Source organism: Dama dama, chromosome 11 (genome assembly GCF_033118175.1).
Source record: "Dama dama isolate Ldn47 chromosome 11, ASM3311817v1, whole genome shotgun sequence".
In the NCBI taxonomy this organism is placed as follows: Eukaryota; Metazoa; Chordata; class Mammalia; order Artiodactyla; family Cervidae; genus Dama; species Dama dama.
Window position 1 is genome coordinate 30,352,124 of NC_083691.1, and position 22,835 is coordinate 30,374,958.

At 51.8% G+C, this 22,835-nt stretch overlaps 1 protein-coding gene across 3 annotated transcripts in view; it reads left to right on the forward strand.

The window, feature by feature from the left end:
• Window positions 1-22,835, forward strand: part of KLHL29 (kelch like family member 29) — a 330,305-nt gene that overhangs the window by 174,852 nt on the left and 132,618 nt on the right. For 2 of the 3 annotated variants that reach the window (XM_061154887.1, XM_061154886.1), the window contains exon 3: window positions 9,168-9,497. In XM_061154887.1, coding sequence (XP_061010870.1) covers window positions 9,213-9,497 — 285 coding nt within the window. In that variant the 5' untranslated portion in view covers window positions 9,168-9,212. Of the gene's footprint in view, window positions 1-9,164; window positions 9,498-22,835 lie in introns of all 3 variants that reach the window. The other variant, XM_061154885.1, reaches the window with a different exon arrangement.

Sequence of the window (22,835 nt, forward strand, 5' to 3'; positions counted from 1 at the left end):
TGGAGGAATCACCAGAAGCTGAGCTGGCAGAGCAGAGGAGGGCCAGGCCCAGCACTCAGACCCAGGCAGCTGTGCCCAGTCAGCTCCATGGAGGAAACAGAGGGGGCCCTGTCTTTAGGGAGTGCACCCTCATAGGAGAGGCATTCACGGGGGAGTGGAACGTGCCAGCCCATTCCTGGGTCGTCAGCCAGCCTCTGTGAGCTCGGAGAAGGCAGGGCTGGTTGGAGGAGGCCTCCTGCAGGAGAGCTGGAGTGGGCCCAGCCCCCTAGGCTCAGCCAGAACCAAGTCATCTGAGTCAGTGGTGTCTTGGTGGAGACGGGGGTCCTGGGAGCCGAGGAAACCCCAGGGAGGCATTTCCCAGAGGCATCCCCAGCTCCTGCTGACATCGGTGCCAAGTCACAGGACCAGGCCGGCTTCCCCAGAAGCAGCCAGAGAATTCCTTTGTGCTGCATTTGCCAAGATGGTGTTCCGGCTGCCGTTTATTATTTTGCTCCAGAAGAAACGTTAAAGATGCAGAGAGCGAAACGAAAATAAGAAAGATGGGCAGGGACTGTTCCAACCGACTTGGCAGCACGTCGCCCCCAAACGAGGCAATCATACATTTTTCCGATCGGGCTGGACGGGCCGCGGCTCATTCCTCAGCCCCCTGTCTGGAGGCAGTGCGGGCTCCCCACCGTCCTGTGGATTAATCGGGCCTTCGGGCCCTCACAGCCGGCGCCCACTCCTCCGCTGCCTTAATGATAGGAAGGAGGGAAGAGTCATTAGTCACCTGTGATCTTGGGGCCAGCGTGCACACGGGGCGTGTCAACAGTTGGGGACACAGAGCACATCCCAGGACACGGGGCGCCACTGTCCTGCAGTGAGTTTGGGGTGCATAGAGTGGAGGTCGGCAAGCACGGGAGTCTCAGGGGCCAGTGCCGTGGGCTCCTCGACAGCGGCCCCTGGGCCCCAGTCCCGCATGGACAACACAAAGCAAAGAACTGTGATATTCACAATGAATGATTATTTATTCATGAATTATTCATGTCGAGGCAAGTCTGTGGGACAAGACGCTGCTCTGGTATCCAGCAAGCAGACATGACACCAAATTATAGAGACACGGCCCGGCCAGCAGGGCTGAGCTTGGTATCTGCTGGTCCCCTCCTCCAGGCCACCCTTGGGCCCTGGACCTGGGTCTGCCAGGGCGCCCCTTAGCTGCAGCAGAAGCCCTCCATCAGGGCAGGCTCTGAGGTTTGTGACAGGAGATCCCCTTGGGCACAGACATTCTGCTGAAAATGACCTTCCTTCCACGACGGTGTGTTGTCCCCAGTGGCCCTGAGGGACAGAGCACCCCGCAAGGTCTCAGCTACCCAGTACAGGGGGTCTCAGGGAGTCCGTGAGACACAGACCCACACAACTTCCTGGTTCACAGCCGCCTCCTTCGTCATCATCCCGGAAATCTGCCTGCTTCCTGTTGACTTTGGAGGCCTATCCTTGTCCCCCCATAACTCAGATCTGGTCATTACCCAGGGATGGGGCTCTTTCTCATGCACAGAGGACTCACGAGGTTTGCAGTTTGGTCCTCACAGTGGCCCTGGGGGCAGGCAGAGCTGTCCATTGCTGCTTTCCAGATGAACAACCCACAGCATCCCCAAGTTCCCGGGGCTCGTGAGGGGTGGTGAAATGAAAGTGAAAGTTGCTCAGTCATGTTTGACTCTTTGCAACCCCACGGACTATACACTCCATGGAATTCTCCAGGCCAAGATACTGGTGTCGGTAGCCTTTCCCTTCTCCAGGGGATCTTCCCAACCCTAGGATCAAACCCAGGTCTCCCACATTGCAGGCAGATTCTTTACCAGCTGAGCCACAAGGGAAGCCCAAGAACATTGGAGTGGGTAGGGTATCCCTTCTCCAGTGGATCTTCCTGACCCAAGAATCAAACCAGGGTCTCCTGCATTGCAGGTGGATTCTTAACCAACTGAGCTATCAGGGAAACCCAAGAAGCAGTGCTGGGGTTCAAACTCAACCCTCTTGACACCTCACCCAGTTCTCTCTCCATTGTCCAGGGGCCCCAGGATGAGTCCTTGAGTGGTCACTGGGGGCTGAGCTAGCAGAGCACAGGGGGGCCAGGGCCAGCGTTCAAACTCAGGCAGCTAGTGGGGTGTGGCTTCTCCAAACAGAACAAGGAGTGTGGACCCTTTGCAGAGAGACCCTGGAACCCAGCAGCTCAATGGCAAGTTGGCGAGGCAGGATCTGAGAGGTGCCGAACACCTGGGGGCAGCCCAGCTCCTAGGGTCTGACTGGAGCATTGAGCATGAAATGGTTCAGCTCTGTGCATGTTTTCCAGAGTCTGAATCAGACCTTAAACCAGGCACTGACTGGGATGGAGCCCATATTTCCCAGTGGGGAAGGATGGGTAGGCTCCATAGTACCAGACTGGTTCTTATACAACTCTGAAGTAAAGACATTCCCGTTTCTATCATTATAAAGGTAATCTAACCACAACAGGGGCTTCCCAGGTGGCACTAGTGGTAAAGAACCCTTCTGCCAATGCAGAAGACATAAGAGATGCGGGTTCAATCCCTGGGTTGGGAAGACACCCTGGTGGAGGGCAGCAGTTTGATCCTCCAACCCATTCCAGTATTCTTGTCTGGAGAATCTCATGGACAGAGGAGCCTTGGTGGGCTACAGTCCAAAGAGTCGGACATGACTGTAGGGACTTAACATGCATGCACACAACCACGGCACAGAAAATATAAAAATAAAATAAACAACACCTAAAACTTAGGGTCAAATTCCAGACAGGCAGAATCACTTCTTTCAGTGGCTGCAGCAAAACTGAGACAAGAGAGGCTTGGAAGAGTGAAGGCCCAAGGTACACTTTCCACTTGGGCATCAGGAGCGCAGAGAAGGAGAGAGGCTGGGAGATGAGGGTTCTAGGGACAGTCAAGGGGCAGAGGTTTGGGGCAGGAGCTGGAAGTCAGGGGCTAGGGCAGTTGCATCATTTTGTTTTCATCCCAGGTAGCAACCTGCATCCCGACACACCTGGTGCTCAGTGGCGATGACCAGAATGAGGACTTGGCCCCAGTGCCCAGTAGGCAGGGAAGCCGACTTCTGACTTCCATTCACCCCAAGCGAAGGGGAGCCCAAGGGCGGAGCTCGTGTGTGGAGGTCCCTGGCCCCAGGCCCCTCCCGGGGGAGCCACACCCTTTCTGGTGAGCAAGTGAGTCATCATAGGAGCTGGCACCTCATCCCTCAGGAGTTGGGGGGCGGCAGAAACAGACTCTCTCGGGGAGGAGCCCTGGACAAGGAAGAAGGTACTCCTCACAGGGGGGCTTGGATGCTACGGGCACACCGGGGTGGCCTCTGTAATACTTCAGAAGGATCATCTCAGCCCTGAGTTAGCTGGGCTGGAGGGTCATCATTCTCCCTGGAGCCAGTCAGTGTGGGCCTCGTCCCCCTCTAGGGTGCTGGGGGACTCTGTCCTTAGGCTTGGCGTCTACCCGTGTGTACTGAGCTCCAGTCTGTGCGGCTCTGAACGGGGAGGTAGGGGCAGGGCACTGGGGAGGGGTGGTGCAGGGCCAACGGTTGTGCATCCACAGCAGCACTTGGGCCCTTCAGGAGTGCCCCTGGGTGACGTGCTCACCCCATTCTTCCCCTCCACTGCAATTCTGTGAGCGGGGCCTCCCCTCCTCTCACTCTCCCTGGGGGAGGAGAGGCATGTGCAGAGAGAAGGGACTGGGGACCAGGGTCGGGGACCAGCTTCCCCAGTGGTGTGCCGGGCCCAGGCTCTCTGAATCTAGGTCTGGTTCTGGAAGAGTGGAAACCCAGTGTCTGCACGTGGGGCCGCCGTGCAAGCTGGTGGTGGTGCATGCCTTTAGGGAACTGGGAGGTGTGAGGCTTCAGGCAAGCAAACATGGGCTCCCACCCACCCCAGGTGGGGGGCCCCGTCCCCCTCCCGTCGTCTCTGCCAGCCCAGCATCCCTGAGATGGTGCAGAGGTCAGTGCTCCTGGTGGAGGAGTGGGTCCCCTCCCAGCACCCCAGCAGCCAGAGCCAAGACTCCCACGTAAAACCACCACCTCTGGGAGGCCCTTCAGATTGAACCTGGGGCCTGCCCTTTAAGATCCCCTGGAAGAGAGTATGGCAACGCACTCCAATATTCTTGCCTGGAGAATCCCATAGACAGAGGAGCCTGGTGGGCTACAGCCATGGGATTGCAAAGAGTCGGACACGATTGAGTGATTAACACTCCTGGGAGACTCTTCAGATTGAACCGACCTTCCCCTAAACGTCTCTACCCTGGACTTCGGGCTAACCTGTCCCCACCCACAAAATGAAGACTTTTTAGATCCTAGAGCTCTTTCTTCACACTTGCGTGTAATTTTAAAGGCTCTGGCCACATAATCACCCCATCCAGGGGCGAGCCTGCTCCCTGATTAAGAGCCCCGGACCTGGGAATAATTGTGGCCAGACTCCCTCCTCTCTCCGTGCCCAGGCCCCGAGCCAGGCTCTGCCCATTCACAGGCCGCCTGCTAGGTGTGCACCTTGACAAGGAGGCATTTCTGCATGTTTTGCCTGTAATTGCTTGACCAGGTACATCTGAGATGCCTCATGTGCCTGGGGCCTCCTCCCGCCGTGGTGAGTGCGTCCTCCAGCTCCAGATGCATGTGGGGGCACATGGGCCACAGCCCAACAGGAAATACCGACGTGGCCACCTCTGGCGCTGGCCCTCTGCCGTCTCGCCTGGGTACACCGGGCAGCATGTGACTTTCATTCCATTTTGAAAGGGGAAATTAAACTGAGGGATGTAGTTGAACCCAAACCTGCCATGCAAATAGCTGACCTTTGTTTTGAATACACTTAACGAGGCCGAGATCAGACTGGGTGGCCTCCAGCTGTCTGAGTGTCCGTTTCCTCTCTGGTGTTTTCAGGAGACTCATAGGGATGTGCAGCAGGGCAGGGATGGGTGGAGGCACAGCTGCTGGGCTGGCTTTTCTGTCACGCACCAAGGCTGTGAGGAGGAGAGAGCCATGGTGTGGTCCAGTGGGCCCCTCTCCTCCAAGGTAGCAAGCTGAGAAGTGTGATTGGCATCAGAGGTGTTGTTGGGGCCCAGGAGGCCCCTGTGACTGGATCCCAAACATGCTGTGCCAGCTCTGAGCTTGTCTCAGGGGTGCAGGCCACCTGAATGCCAGCCCTCCTGATCTCCATCCTCAGCAGCTGGAAGGAGATGATGGTTCCTTGACAATATGGGAGGTTGTGTTGTTCTGTAGGAATGTAGGGGCTGATTTAGCACCAATCAGGCCAGGTTAGACTTAGGTAACAAATAAACTGCCAATCTCAGGGCCTTAAAGATAAAGATTTATATACCAGTTGGGCCGAGTCTGGCACTGGGGTTGAGATGGGGTGCAGCCCTCTTCCATCAGATAATGGCACTGGCTGGGAGATGTGGCCTCTGAGCTCACCAGGGCAAGCAGAGGGTCACACCAGATGTTTTTAAAGAGAGAGTTCTGGAAATGGCCTTCATCCCTTCCCCACTCATTCTGTCTGCGTGAATTCAGATGCATCATCCCAAGTTAACTATGAGGGAGGATGCAGGGGTCTTTCTGGATGGGCAGAAAGAAGACACTGTGTTTTAAATTTGAAGCATCATGTCTGCCCCACTTAGGATCCAGCCTAGGGAGGCAGTCACCCCAAGGGCACTGGTAATTAGAAAGAGCCCTGCCCTGACAAGTGAACCTCAGGAGACCATCTAGGTCCTGGGTTTCAGCTGCCCCTGGACATGTAGATCCTCCTTTCAGAGCTGTCCTCAGAGACTCCAGGTCTAATTTCCTAGAAAGGACAGTTCCTAACTCCCTAAAGGACAGTGTCTTCAGGGAATTTCCAGCTGGAAGACTCAAGGTTTTATGTCTAAGTTTCTCTTTTTGCATAAATGTGTATGTCCCTTCCTTAAACATTAAGCAATTAAGAAGAAATAAACATGTGTTTATTTATCCAGCAAATATCTCCTGAACACTCTTCTAAGCCAGGCATTGCTAGGGGCTGGGATTATAGAAACAATAAAGCCTGGAGTTTACTCTCAAGGGTAGCAAAAGTACAACAGCCATCCACAGATGCGGGAATGATGGTGGGTGCAGATGTTCAGGGGGACAGAGGAGCCCTCTCACCTGATCTTGGGAAAAGAGTGGTTAATACAACCTCTGAGAAGAGTCAATGGCTGAGTTGGATCATAACAGACACACAGGAGTTAGCCAGATTCAGGGGAAGCTGGTTCTGGCAGAGGAACAGGGTGGGCTTGTCCACAGGCAGAGAGAGGGTGAGATACCTTCAGAAACTGTAATGTGTTTGGAATTACAGCACCTCATCTCCGGGATGGGAAGAATGAGAAGTGAAAATGAAAGTCACTCAGTCTTTGCGACCACTATACAGTCCATGGAATTCTCCAGGCCAGAATAGTTGAGTGTATATAGGCTATCCCTTCTCCAGTGGATCTCCCTACCCAGGAATCAAACTTGGGTCTCCTGCATTGCAGGTGGATTCTTTACCATCTGAGCTATCAGGGAAGTCCATTAATGAATGAATGATGATGTCAAAAAAGAGAGCCAGCCCAGATGCTCGAGTCCCCTGGCCACCCCACGGAGTCTGGATCGTTATCAAAAGGATAGTATTTAAAGCAGGAGAGGAAAGGATGGTGACCAGACCTGTGCTTTAAAAAACCATAAGGGAGGGACTTCTCTGGTGGTCCAACGGTTGAGACCGCACACCGCCAGTGCAGGGGGCTTGGTTTCAATCCCTGGCTGGGGAATTAAGATCCCACATGCTACAAGGCACAGCCAAAAGATTCAAAAGGCAGCAATAATAAAATAAACAAAGCTTTTTTAAAAAGCCACAAGGGCTGTTGGTGGAGGATGGACAAGAAGGATGAAGCTGGGGGCAGAGGACCGGTTGAGATAATGTATGTGGGAGGCATGATTTGGGGTGGATATGCAGATGGAAGGAGGCAGATTTTGAGAAACAACTAGAGCAACAGACGCAAAGCCCTGTTGTGAAGTACGGGGACGGACATGGGGACAGGCAGATGGCTTTCTCTGAGAGGGAATTCCTGAGAATGCACGTCTGGGCAAAAGAACAATGAGTTGATTTAAGGATGTACCATGTTTAGGCACCTTCAGGCAGCAGGATGGTGGGCGTGGTGCTGGGCAAGGGAGGCAGCAGGAAACATGGCTGAATGAGGTCATCCAGGGACAGCGTGGAGGGTGGGAAAAGAAGAGGAAATAGGGGCCCTTGACAATGAGCCAAGAAAGAGGAGCCCGCCGTGCAGACAGGAGGAGGGGTGGCAGAGGAAGGAGGAAAAGTGAGAGAACGTAATGTCACCAAGACGCACAGAGGAGCTTTCCAGAAGGTCGGCTGTCGGGGGTTAAGGAAGACATGGGCATAAACTTCCCACGGGATGAAACAAATAGGTCCTTCTTGACCTCAGTGAGAACGACCCCAGAGGAGTGACCAGAGCCACACGGGAGCAGATGACAGAGCAAGAGCGGGGACTGTGACCAGAACCAACTGATGTTCACATCATTTGGAAAAGTTTGTGAGAATAATCAAAGGGAGGTTCATTTTTATTTTGATGATGTTACTATTGAATAGATGAAACAACAATTTTTGTTACTATTGAATACAATTTTTGTGGCATGGTGTAAGCTGTGAAGCATAGCGATGAAATTAACAGTGAACTCACCATCCAACTTAAGAGGGACAGTCAGCTCTGCTCAGGTGGACCTGGGGCTTAGCCCAGGCTGTGGGGGGTCAAGTGTCCAGCAGAGGGGACAGTGCCAAGGTAGGGGGCAGTTGTTGCCAGGGCCCTGTCCATCACAACCTGGATGGGGTTGGCCCAGGCTCTGTCTCTGTGGCACTAGAAGTTGGCACCTAGGTCTGGATGTGCAAGGACCAGAGTGGAATCAGGCTTAATACAAGTTTGTAAAATAAAGTGGTCTGTTTACTAGCCAGCAATGCCAGAACCCCCAGCCTGAGCTGAGCTGGACTGGCAGGTTAGAAAAGTGAGCCAGGAGCTATCCTTGACCTCCAGGAGCTCACACCCTAGACAGAAAGTGTGTGGAGAAAGGAAAAGAATCAAAGAGAACCACACGGTGCCTGAGCCAGGGGCAGAGCTGGGAATGTGATGTGCAGGGAGACAACACCTCAGTCTGCCCCCGGCACCCTAGCACTAACTTCTCCCATCTGCCTGTGCCTCACTGAGGCCTCTGTCACTGGGACAGCCTTTCCTGTATCTTTACACCCTTCCTGACTGAGGGTAGCTGGTGCGGAGCCAAGCAAGTCATGGTCGTGCTGAGCAAAATTCGATCCCTGATGATACAGGAGGCCCTCAGGCTATCTGGTGTGTTTAGGTCTCCATGACAACACGGAGGGCCTTCTGTTCGGATATTCGGGAAAGCTGCATGGAGTCGGTCTGGTTCACAGAGGCTGGGGAGACCAGGTGACTGTGGTGCCAGCAACTGAGTTGCAGATTATAAAAAAGAACTCTCAACTCCCTAAGGCTTAACACCTCGGACTTCAGTCCTACACTGAGTCACAGTCTGGAGGCCGGAGATCCTGGCCACATTCTCACCTTCTAGTTTTTGGACCTTGAGGGAATCACTTATTCTTAATGAGTTCCCTCACCCATAAAGTGAGGATGACCTTGCCAACTCACAGGCCACTCTAAGGATCAAATGAGATCTGTTGTCAAGGTCCTCATTCACCGCAAAGTGAGTCTCCCGACGTGGCTGTTTCACCCTACCATAGGGTTGAGGATAATGGGGCCTGAGGGGTCCACAGGATCTTGTTTTCACAGCAGAGATTGGGGGAGAAAGTCCCAGTCGTAATTAACAGGCACATGTCTGCATTGTCCAGGGCAATGTGATGCTACTTAACAGAAAGCATCACTTTAAACCATGACTGGGTTCAAATCTCATTGACTACACTTCTGCCATGTGATCCTGGACAAATCATTTATTCCTCATCTGTGATGGGGCTAATGATCCATGCTTTGTGGGCTTGCTGTGAATATGAAATGAGCTAACGGTTTTGCGCCCAGAGAAGATGTTTAATGGGTGCTGATGGCCGTGGTTGTCCTCACATCCCGGCGGGGCTGCCCTTCGTTTAAACTGTCCTCCTCTCCACTGTGTGCCAGCAGGTCCGGCCTCTGTTTCCCCGTGAGGAGCAGCCACGGCCCAGCGAGATGTCCCGGCACCACAGCCGCTTCGAAAGAGATTACCGGGTGGGCTGGGACCGCCGCGAGTGGAGTGCCAACGGGACCCATGGGACCACCAGCATCTGCAGCGCCACCGCTGGGGCAGGGGGCAGCTCCGCCAGCAGCCTCAGCGCCCGGCCCGGCCTCCTGCCGCTGCCCGTGGGGCCCTCCCGACTGCCCACGCCTGCCACGGCCCCCACGCCCTGCACCACCGGCAGTGGCGAGGCCATCACCAGCCTCGTGGCCAGCTCCACCCCTGCCACCACCACCAAGGTAAGACCCCTCTGGTGTCCGCTGTGAGCAGGAGCCAGGCAGGGGGACCCTGCTCCCACACAGCCCCCAGCCGGACGCTTCCTCCTCCAGAGTACGGTTGCCCCTGGGGCCGCGCCGGGCCACTGTTAAAGTTCACGTGGTTTTAGTTTCCATAAAGCCTCTCTCTCGCGACTAACTTGTGGGAAGACAAGCAGGTGCTGAGGCCACGTGTTAGATGTCCACGCATTTAACCAGCGAAAGGGCTGTGAAACTCTGAGGTGGTGATACAGGGTCTCTAAATAGGTGACTGTAGATGGGTAAGCCCCCAGGAGCTCTGGTGACAAGTTTGCAAGAAGATTCTGCCCAGCAGTTGGTCCTAAATGGTCATAAAACTGCTGGGTATCAACCAGCATTAGTATCAAGTGTGTGCACACCCAGGGTCCCCTCCAAGCCCCAGACAACCCCGTGACACCTTTTGTCCAGTTGAGGACACGGTGGAACCGAGTCTATGGGAGAGGTCCAAGGGGGGACCTTCCTGGAGGAGCCCAGGCCTCAGGGGTGTCTGTTTCATGTGATTTTCCCTCTTCCGGAAGTGGCTCCAGCCCCCCAAAACAACAGCAGAAAACAGTCTGGGTTACCATCCACGACCATGGAAGCGAAAATGTCGCCAAGGCTCCTGCCTGGCTTCCAGCCAAGCTGGTGCCCCTCAGGCTGCTCAGACGCCCTGGAGGGACAGGACCCACGCTGGTGGCAGGAAGCCCCTTCGCAGCCATCCTGTGTCCTGGGCGAGCAGGCGCCCTGCAGTTCCCTTCACCTCTGCCAGGCATTCAGCGCTGCCTCTTAGGAGCCTTCTCAGGGCCAGCATTTGTGTGTGGGTGTGTGTGTGTGTCTAGTCTTTTGTGCTTTCATAAAAGTTGTGGGAGAAGTTAAAGGCAGGGGAGCCCCAGCCCCAGCCATTGTGAGGTGGCGGTGATGTTGGGAAGTGGCGCGCCAGGTGTGCTGAGCCTTTGTCTCGGCGATTTTCAAAGCTCCCTTTCAGCCTCGCTTCCCATTAATAACTGTGAGTGCTGCCGGCGCAGTGCCGGGCAGAGACCCGAGACAATGGAACCATTGGAGGCCAGCTTGGAGCGCACTGACATCTTCGGCAGTGCCTTATTGATTTTATTTTCCTGTTATGAAAACACCACCCCACGGAGGTGGAAAGGGAAGGAATGTTGGACAGGGGAGAGGAGACCGAGGCTAAGTGTGGGCACAATGCCCCCAGACCAGCCAAACACATTCCTCCCCAGGCGCCTGCCCCCAAGACGGCTCCGGGGGCGGTGACCTCGGCCCAGGGGACCCAGCCGGCCGCCCCGCCGACCGCATCTGGCAGCCACTCAGCAAGGGCAGCATGTTGGCCATGTGGAGGATGGCAGCATCTGGAGCTTATGGCCGGGGTTCCAGGTGGGGAGGGAGGAGCTGGGCCCGGGAGCCCTCTTGATGGTTTCCACCCTCTCAGGGATGGAGGCCTTTTTGGGGACAGTGTCAGGTTGGGCCTCAGGCTGGGGTCTGGGCTCTGCCAAGCCAGGGAAGTGGAGAGGAAACTCAGGGAGGGCCTGCCCTACCCACACGGCTCCTGCTTTGCTCTCAAGCAGCTTGATATTCATCATCTCTAACTGGCTGGGCCCCAAACCACAGCATACAGAGGAAAGGAACCCAGCCTCAGACAGAAAACAACAGCTGGGCAAGAAAAAGCTGGGCGGCTGGGAGGGGAGAGGGGCCAAAAGTTCATGCCTGTGTGGACAGCCAGCTCCTTGGCACACCTTCCCCCGTAACCATCTCCAACCCAGTTTCACACCTGCAGAGGCTTGTCCAGTCAAGCAAAGTTGCCTGATTGCACCCTGTATTCCTGGGGTGCCCAGAACAATGGGGCAAGGGGAGTGGGGGCGGGCAGGGAGGACAAAATATAGCAGTGGCTTCCGTCCGGGGCCTTGGGGCTGAACTTAGGCTCTGGTTCTGTTCTGCCCTTCTGGCCTAACTGCCGACCCCCCAGACTCCTGTCCCCAGCCTATTTGTCTAACCCAAGATGGGACCACTTCAAGTGACAGACAAGCCTGTAGGAGGTATCTGTGGTTTCCCTGGTCGACCAATTGTGTCTTCACTGAGCAGCCAAGGTTTGGCTCTTGGCCTCAGGGAACTCATGGGCCAGGATATAACAAATCTGCGGCCTGGATGGTGCAACCGAGTGACCCGAGGATGCCTCTCCCATTGAGGCTGTTGGCAGAGGCCGCTTTGTGGAGTGGAGGAAGACAGACTCTGGAGCCAGACTGCCTGGATTTGAATTCCATTCTATCTCGTGCTGACTGAGTGACCCTGGACCAGTTGCATAACCTCTCTGGGCCTCACTTCTGTAACAAGAGAATAAGTGGTCGTACCTGCCTGTCGAAGTTGTGAGGATCGTGTGGGTTAAAACTCATGTAAAGAGTTCAGAATCACGTCAAGCCGGCACACAGGACATGTCTTACAGAGCACTATGGGGGAAATCATCGCCATTGGCCCTGTCTCCCAGGGGAGGCCTACAGGACAAGGCCACGCCCCTGTAAGGAGAGGTGATCGTTTTCTGGCCTCACCAAGAGGAAAAGGTAAGGCTTCAGATAAGAAAACAAGAGCTAGGCCCCAAGCAAGCAGGGAAAGGAACTGAGTTCGTGAGTGGTTAAGCCTCAAGCTGGGGCTCCCCAGCTGGCAGTAAAGAACCTACCTGTCAATGCAGGAGACATAGGAGATGCAGGTTCATTCCCTAGGTCAGGAAGAGCCCCTGGAGGAGGGCATGGCAACACACTCCAGTGCTCTTGCCTGGAGAATCCCATGGATAGGGAGACTGGCGGGCTACAGTTCATAGGGTGGCAAAGAGTCGGGCACAACTGAAGCGACTTAGCATGCACGCAGGCCTTAAGCTGACCTTGTGACCTGACTGTGGTGACATGTCAGCAAGACGGGCTAGAGGGAAGGGGGCATCCAACGGGCTTCAAACAGAGACTGAGTTAGCACCACCTAGTAATGGGTGATGGCAGTGAGCAGCTTAAAGCTTTTGTCAGCCATGGGCCCTTTCCTCCAAGACAGCCCAGTGACTTTTTTTTTCAATTGATTTGGCTGCATCCGGCCTTCACTGTGTCATGAGGGATCTTTCACTGTGATGCGTGGACTCCTCTCTCTAGATGCGGCTCGCAGGCTCAGCAGTTGTGGCACACCCATGTAGTCACTCCGTGCTATGGGGGAAATCTTACTTCTTAGGGACTGAACTTAGGGATTGAACCCAAGTGCCCTGAAATGGAACGTGTATTCTTAACCACGGGACCACCAGGGAGGTCCTGAAAACCCAGTGTCTACACAGGGCAGAGGCCCCCTCTGGTGGACGACATGGGGAGGCAGGTAGCTGCATGGAAGCTGTGGGTCTCACTTCCTTTTGTGTATTCCTACCGCCCCGCCCCGCGTGTGGCTCAGGCAGTAAAGAACCGGCTTACAGTGCAGGAGACCTTGGTTCCATCCCCGGGTCAGGAAGAGCCCCAGGAGAAGGAAATGGCAACCCACTCCCGAATTCTTGCCTGGGAAATTCCGTGGACAGAGGAGCCTGGTGGGCTAGAGTCCAAGGGGTTGCGAAGAGTCAGACACGACTGAGTAACTAACACTTTCACTACTCCACTTTGACTTTCACCACCCCATTTGGTAAATGCCGCTTGAATGTCTTGGCCTGGCTTCCTCGGTAGAGGGTCTAGTGCTGCGTGAGCCAGAACCACCCCTGGGATGACAAATGTCGGCACCGTCAGGCCTTAGCCTCCGCAGTGGGCTGGACGTGGAGCAGGGTGAGCGCCACACGGTCTGTGGGCTGCAGGCAGCCCCATATCCAAGGCCTTCACCACCCGTGTAGAGACGGCAGCCCCTTCATCTGCCCTGCCCAGCGTGGGGCTGCTTCCGCCCAGTGTTAGGGGCAGTCCTGGCTCTCCAGGGCGAGGAAGGCTGGCTGTGCTCCCAGTGGCTGCTCAGGGAAATGATGACAATTTTTCTGTCACTGCTGCCTCCAGGCCTGAGTTGATCTTTTGGTTTCTTTCTTTTTCCAGGGCCTGAAGATTTCTTGCATGTTTTAGATGCAAGGCCGAAAGGCCAGTTGGACAAACACAACTCCTGGGTGACTGAAGCATGGGTAGGGCCTAGCCAGATACACACCACACACACACACACACACACACACACACACACACACACACCCCACACACACTCACACACACATATACACTCACACACACACACTCACACACACTGACACACACACTCACACATACACAGACACATACACACTCACACACAGACACTCACACACTCACACACACACATACACACGCACATACACTCACACTAACACACACATACACTCACACACACACACTCACACACACTGACACACACATACACACTCACACACAGACACTCACACACTCACACACACACTCACACACACACATACACACGCACATACACTCACACTAACACACACATACACTCACACACACACACTCACACACACTGACACACACATACACACTCACACACAGACACTCACACACTCACACACACACTCACACACACACATACACACGCACATACACTCACACTAACACACACATACACTCACACACACACACTCACACACACTGACACACACATACACACTCACACATACACACACTCACACACAGACATACACACTCACACACACACACTCACACACACACATACACTCACACTAACACACACACACACACACATACATACACACCACACACACACACTCTCACACACACACATACACTCACACCACAAACATACACTCACACACTGACACACACACTGACACACCACACACACACACACACCACACACTCACACCACACATACACACACTCACACACACACACACATACACACTCACACCACACACACTCACACACACACACCCCCACACACACACACACTCACACACACACACTGACACACACACACATACACACTCACACATACACACACTGACACACACACATACACACTCACACATACACACACTCACACACAGACACATACACACTCACACACACACACTCACACACTCACACACACACATACACTCACACTAACACACACACACACATACATACACACCACACACACACACTCTCACACACACACATACACTCACACTAACACACACACACACACACATACATACACACCACACACACACACTCTCATACACACACATACACTCACACCACACACATACACTCACACACTGACACACACACTGACACACCACACACACACACACCACACACTCACACCACACATACACACACTCACACACACACACTCACACATACACACTCACACCACACACACACCCCCCCACACACACACACTCACACACACACTGACACACACTGACACACACACACATACACACACTGACACACACACACATACACACTCACACATACACACACTCACACACAGACACATACACACTCACAAACACACACACTGACACACACACACATACACTCACACTAACACACACACATGCACACACATGCATACACACCACACACACACTCTCACACCACACACATACACTCACACACTGACACACACACTGACACACCACACACACACACACCACACACACTCATACCACACATACACACACTCACACACACATACACATACACTCACGCCACACACACACACATACACACTCACACCACACACACACACACACACACCCTCACACACATACACTCACACCACAAACACACACACACTCACTCACACACACAGTCCAACACACACACACACACACACACTTCTGGCTCAGACCAATAAATTGCTTCCCTGGGGCATAGTGTCAGCTCTTAATCCTCTAGGACACAAGTTCCCAGGCCAAGAGAAGTATGCATGCAACCCTACCCCTGTATTTTGTAGGACAGAAGAGTGAGACTCTGAGAAAAAAACACTTGCAGAGGTCACCTAGGGAGTGAGAAATAGAACCAGCCTGGGCTGGCTCCTTCCCCAGCCCAGGCTGCCTGGCACAACGTGTTCACCATGGTAACCAACATTGCAGCATTGTTATGATAACTTTTCCCATCCCCTCATCTACCTAGCTGACAGCAGACACTGAATTTTGGCAAGAAAATGGGTATATTTACCTCTTGTGTTATAGGTGGAAAAAATCTAGGCTGAAAATTGTGTCAACTGAACATTGCACTGCTGGTGAGAACTTCAAGCCCTTGAGTCAAACAGAAATGGGTTTGAATCCTGTGTCTACCGCATAGGAGCCAAGGACCTCTCCAAGCTTCAGTTTCTTTGTCTGTAAAATGGGAATGATAATGATATGTTTCTCATGGAAGTGTTGTGAGAATTGGTTAAACTACTATGTGCAGAAAAGCATAGACTAGTACCTGCCACTTGTTAAACACTCAATAAAAGTTCATTTTGAAAAGGTAAATGAGAAACTGAGTCTGACAAAGTATTCATATATTTGGGGGAGACCAATCCCCATGTTGTTTGGAGCCAGTACTCTGGCTCTAGGCTCCAGGCAGTCAAGGGCCCAGAGGGAGAGTGCCGCTGAGAAGCAGAAAGGCTCCCAGGCCTGTTTATGGGATAGAAAGGAAGCTCCATGGCCCTGCAGTTGCTGCTGCATGAAATTTAAATTATTCTCAGCAAACCTGCTTGACAGATGAAACAGAAAAGGGACGGCTTCATAAAATGCAATTTTGCTCTTGAAAGAATGGACTTTGCAGGATCCTCGCTGATGTCTGTGAAATGTATCGGGGGCTTTTTCTCCACGTGGTCAGGAGCACTCATGCTGAAACATTCCCATCGTTCCTCAGAGCTAAACACTTGAAAATAAATCTAGGCCGGGAAGAGAGAGACTTCTGTGTCCCAGGCCTAGGGAAAACCAAAAGGGGCCATGGAATCTGCAGGCTCTGTCCTCAGATTTTTTTGACATTTATGGGCATTTGAGGCTTTCAGGAGGGACCTAATGACCCTAGAGACAATGGCTTCCTCACATGACCTAAATTCTTTGGAGAAATATTCCTCTTGGCAGGGGGGGCGGGGAGGGGGATGATCTGGGGTTTCTATGGGAAATCATGGGAATGACCACAAGACCGCCAGCAGAGGGGGCCCCCTCTCCTGTGGTTCTGGGGGTACAAGAATGGATAGAAAGGCAGCTTTTGCACAGTTACAGAATGAGAAGTAGTCGTCTCTTTCCTCCTGTTTCCATATTGAAAACCAAGGGCTATGGAGTGGGCTCAGTAAGTTGGGAGAATCACTCAAGCCCCTTTTGTGGCACATTTCCAGACTGTGTGTGCTTCTCCAGAAGGCCGTTTCTTGCCCCATGAACAAGGATTTGTGATCTCCCTTGTGATGCATTACCAGGCACTGATAATGCATCGTGAGACGACTTGTGCCTGTTCGCGCCCAGCTAATGGGTTTCGCCTACACTTTAAGTGGCAGCCACAGTTCGGGTTGTATCCTCATTGACGTAAAATCCATCCGTCAGTCACAAAGTGTGTGCAAAATTGAAAAATGTCATGATTGCCCAAGCACCCATTCCAAAGCCTATAGTTCTGGCAGGGTAGATTTGAGTGGCTTAATTTCTTAGACTTTTGATGAAAGGGGCAAAGAGAAGGGAGAAGGTTATATGTGTTACCATATTTGTAAGGGATGAACCGTATCTATATAGAAGGCAGCTGTGCATTCTGAAGGAAGGTTGTGAGATGGGTTTGACTGGAGCCAGTTGTGTATAGAAGTTAGCTTTTGCTTCGTAACAACCATCCCAATATTTAGTGGCATAAAACCATCCCAGTTCTGTGGGTTTGTTGTCAGTTCTGGACTGGTTTCTCTCATTTGCCTGTGGTCAGCTGCATGGTGGCTACTTGCTGGTGGCTCATTCTAGGATGGCCTCACTCACACGTCTGTGCTTAGCGGACTGTCGGCCGAGACATCTCAGTTCTTCGTGTGGCCTGTTATCCTCTGTACAGCTATTGCAGGCTTGCACACTGGAAGGTTTCAGACTTCCAGGAGCAGTAAGAAGCCGAGGCTCAGGGCACAAGTGCCTCTGCTTGAGGAACTTTTGCTAAAATCCTGTTGGTCAAGGCAGTCACAAGGCCAAGTCAAATTCAAGTGGAAAAAAGGTCCTGCCTCTGGTTAGAAAGTGCTTCACCACATTGCAAAGGGGCAGACACAAAAGGACAGGAAGGCTTTGTGTTAATTTTTGCAATATGCAACCCCCGCCCCCGTGCTGCCAGCACACTTGCTTAAACACGGTTATTCACTCTCTAGCTTCTGGCCAAGGCTTGCATTCCCAAAACAGAAAGAACAGGACCAATCCGATAAACCAATCTATATGGCCTGGTGGACAAAATCAACAGGGGACCAGTGTGACTTATACATACCCGGGTGACACCCAAGCCATCCATACCAAGAGCTGCCCTAGGGAGATCTGAAAGGAGACACCTGGTGAGGATGGTGTTGCCATGGAGAAGGGAGGGCAGCTGGCCCCCAGGGAACCTTGCCCAAAGCAGTTACCTTGAGAATGCACCACTGGCAGGTCTTGGACCTCAGTCCTCCAGGCTCCAATGCTTAATCCCATCACTGCCTCAGAGCTGGTGGAACTGAGACACTGCTCTTCCCAGGATATTCTCAAAGACAGATGCTAAACTACTGATTCAGAATAAAAAATTCACCCCCAAGGAGACCACCTTCGTGGGCTTTTCCCAGTGAGAATCCACATAAGAAAACAAATTTAGACCAGAAGACTTTCTGAGGAGCCTAAAATCAGGGAAGGGAGCCAGTTACATGATGCAAATATACAATAACTGCGGATCGGACAGAGTCCAGGCTCTTTCTCCCTAATAGGATAAATCCCGCGCCATTCCCAAAAAAGCCCTTGGAAAGACCTCTTCTTAAATTAAATTAGGTTTTCTGCAAACAGCATCATTCAAGATGAACATAAATCTACTTCTTATTCAGTTTTAATGGTTTTCCCTGTTCCATTTAATTACTCATGTTGCAATTAAACAATTTTTTTTTCCTTGTAGAAGGACGGTATTTTAGCTACATTATGGGTTAAATAGGCTTTGGAAAACTAGCCTGGGAATCTCATCACCATTTATAACCTTGTATTTTTATAGGGAAAGTATGTTCCAAAATCTAAACAGCCAAATTACAAATGAACTTTCAGAACCCAGCCCATTTGTTAACTGGAAACTGTAATGTTAAAAATAACTCAGGAGAGCATAAAAAGGAGAGCTGAATGCCCTTTGGTCTCATTTGTTCACCATCAGCATCTATGGATTCAGTTTTGTTTCAGCGAGAAGAATTTCCTCCAAACTCAGATAGACCCTACCCCTGCTTTACTCACAGTTGTGACACAGGTGGCCACATCAGCTTGAGTCCTTCCAGAGCTTCATGCCATCATGAAGGGTCATTGTGGAGTCCCTGTAGAGTGACGCTGATGTAATATAGCAGATTATCCATTTCAACACCGTATTTGCTGCCTTAAAATGAAGGTTTAGGAGAATTCTGTGTGGCTCTGCTGCCATGCCCAGTGGTCCAGGCACATTCCCTTGCGCTGGGAATCTGTACCTCTAGAACTCATAGTCAGGAAAACCTCATTTTCCTCTGGCAAATAAAGAGCCATGATTGAGACTTCCCTGGTAGTCCAGTGATTGACTCTATGCTTCCACTGCAGGGGGCACAGGTTTGATCCCTGGTTGGGGAACTAAGATCCCAGCATGTCTTGCAGTGCAGCCATAAATAAATAAATATAAAAAAATAAAGAACCATGAGAACCCAGAAGAGCATCAGTCTATATTCAGAGAAGCCTGCCACACAACTTTCTGGATGATCAGGGTAGGGGTCCTGCCTTCTCAGCCTCCCCTCTCCTGATGTTTCATGAGATGATGGATAGGTGTTTTGCACTCCCCAGCACCATAACAGGAGTCCTGGGAGCCAGGAAGAAAGCAAGATGCCCACTTCAATCACAGAAGGCCGGTCATCAGCACCTCTCTCCCTTAAACTGCTAGCCGATGACTACTACAGTCCCTTAAGGAAAGCACTTTCTGTCACCACATGACCCCTTCCTTGCCAGACCTGCTCCGAGGCCCAAGCAGCTTGGTTAAGCTTACTGTCCTCTTTTGTTTCTAGTAGGCCACAGGGGTTTCCCCATGCCCCCACCCTGTGGGGCTGCCAGCAAGCAGAGTGCTCCATGCCCTGCCCAACTCAGCACCAGACTAGCATCGAATAAGAACCAGATTCTTGACCTGCTCCTTAAAGATCTCCTTCACCAGGTGAGAAGTGACCCTAAAGCCAGCAGGCAAGGGGATAGGAGGTAGAAATGGGGAAGTAGAATGGCCAAGCCTGTGAGTGAGTCGGGTGGCCCTTGCTGTGAAGGTGCAGATGGTGGAGAACCACACCAGACTTGACAAAGTGACCTTTGAGGTCTGTGGTGGGGGTTGCTGGCTGTTTACCCAGCCTCAGTTCTGTTCAGGCAGCCACCACTTCCCACACTTTGGGAAAGCAAACCCTGGTCCCCGCTGGAATTACGGTGGTTCAACACCAGGCATGGCAATCCCATTTCCCTTCCCCGTCATTGGTTCAGGAAGCGTCATGGACCCAGTGCTGGCCAGCGGAACACGAGGGTAATCCTATCTGGGGGCTTTGGAAAAGGTTTTCTTGCCTCTAAGGAAGAGTCACAGAAAAAAAGAAATCCTTCTTCCTCTGGACATGGTCGTGTCTGGACATGATGCCTTGAACTGCTATAATCATCGTGCTACAAGCCTGAGGGTGAAGCCAACACACAAGGAAGAGAAAAACAAGAGAATTCCAGAAATCTGGCACCAGAGCCCAAATGCTGCAGCCCTGCTTGCCTCTGGGCTTTTGTTACCTGAACTAATACCTATGCTGGTTGTATTTTAAAAATAAATTATTTTTAAAACTGTCTCCACAGCACAGACAGTTCCCAAGCAACAGTATAGATGTCTTCTTCCACCTCCCAGACCTCACCTGACACATTGGCTGCTAAAAATGGCTGCAGTGGCCTTTGTGATGCTCTCTGCCTATTACTCATTGATTTCAGCTCTCTGCTACGTACAGGGCTTCTGCGGTCTGTTGCTTCCCTGAATGCCAACACCAGGGCACAGCTTGCAGCCCCTATACTTCATGAGGCCATGTTGGATTCTGAGTGGAATCCAACACCTTGGGTGCCTGAGCCATGGGGTCATTTGAGAGCATCACTCCTTCCACCCACTTCAGCCACATGAGAGAAGCTCTCAGGCTCCAGGGCCTCTGCAACTTGCTACTTCCTCTTACCAGAATTTTCATTCCCTCTCTTGCCTGCCCGGAAACACTCTTGTTCATCCTGCAACTGACACCCTAAATGTTAACACCTCTATGGTGAAAAAAAATGCTGATTTCTTTTTTCCTATGACACTTTTGTTTATGTCCCTATAAATACCTATAATATATGGTACCTATCCATTTATTAATTCGTCTCCTTACTAGGCAGTGAACTCCATAGGAGTAAGGTTCACATGATACCCAGTATATAAAGGTCCTCAATAAATGTTTGAGGACAGAATGAATTTAGGCATATGAATATTTATTCTTTTTGTTGTTCAGCTGCTAAGTCATGTCTGATTCTTTGCAACCCCATGGACTGCAGCACACCAGGCTTCCCTGTCCTTCATTATCTCTCGGAGTTTGCTCAAACTCATGTTCACTGAGTCAGTGATGCCATCCAAACATCTCATCCTCTGTCACCCCCTTCTTTTCCTGCCCTCAATCTTTCCCAGGAACAGGGTCTTTTCCAATGAGCAGACTTTTCACATCAGGTGGCCAAAGTACTGGAGCTGCGGCTGCAGCTTCAGCTTCCAATGAATATTCAGGGTTGATTTCCTTTAGGATTGACTTTGCTGCCTAAGGAACTCTCAAGAGTTTTCTCCAGCACCACAGTTAGAAGGCATCAATTCTTTGGCAGTCACCCATTTTTATCCAACTCTCACATCCATACATGACTACTGGAAAAACCATAGCTTTGACTATTCTTACCTTTGTCGGCAAAGTGATGTCTCTGCTTTCTAATATGCTCTCTAGGTTTTTCATATCTTTTCTTCCAAGGAACAAGCATCTTTTAATTTCATGGCTGCAGTCACCATCCACAGTGATTTTTGGAGTGATTTATTCTTTCATTTAGCGCCTATTGTGGGGTTAGGTAGGAATGCATGCCTTTGACCTCATCTTCACCCACATCTATCTACATGGTGGATGAGTCTTCAAAGAGGAGTAATTTCAGTGTCTGCCTGTGATGAGGATGAAGATGAGACCCGCATGTGAGCCAGACTGAGAGCTCTGTGGGCTCACTGTCGGTGTTGGGACTAACAAAGCCATGCTGGCCGTATGGATTCTACGCATCAAGGTCTTCACCCTGGGTTCCACACCTCTTCCCCTCTCTCCCAAATCATTTGGAGTCCTGGGATTGCAACCTCTTCTCTCAAGTATTCATACCTCTTTGAGATTTTTCTCCCATTTATCCCTAATTCCCTGCAGTTTGCGTTTGTTTCATTTAAAGAATTTGTGCAGTCATTATTTTGTTCCAGGCACTGCTTAACATTAACTTTTAATTTATTTACTTATTTATTTATTCGGCTGAGTCGGGCCTTACTTGCGGCATGCAGGATCATCACTGCATCATGCAGGATCTTTCGTTGCAGCACACGCACTCTCTAGTTGTGGCTCATGGGCTCCAGAGAGGGCGATCTCAGTAGCTTCAGCACACAGGCTTAGTTGCCCCAGGGTGCATGGGATCTTAATTCTCTGGCCAGGGATCAAATTCATGTCCCCTGAATTGCAAGTCAGATTCTTAACCCCTGGACCACCAGGGAAGTTCCCAACAGGAATTTTTTAAATCCTCATCACAGGCCTCTGAGGTCATTATGATGACCATCACTTAGAATGAGAAAGACCAGGGGATTTGTCCAAGATCAGCAGGGCTACGCCTCAGCCCTGGGCAGTCTGGCTCCAGAGTCCAGGCATCTAGCTCTATATGGGCCCCCTTCGCACAGTCTTCAGTGAAATCTGTGAGTAACTGGCTGAATGTCTTCCCATGAACATCTCCCTCAGAGTCAGTGGCATCTCCTAAAGAGATAGCACGGGCTCCCCACTGAAGCAGGTAAGCTCATCAACAGCTTGAAACAACCACAGATGTCAGGATCGAAGCACGTGTAGGACTGCATAGTCCAGCCCCACACCTCCCAGGGTGATGAGCCA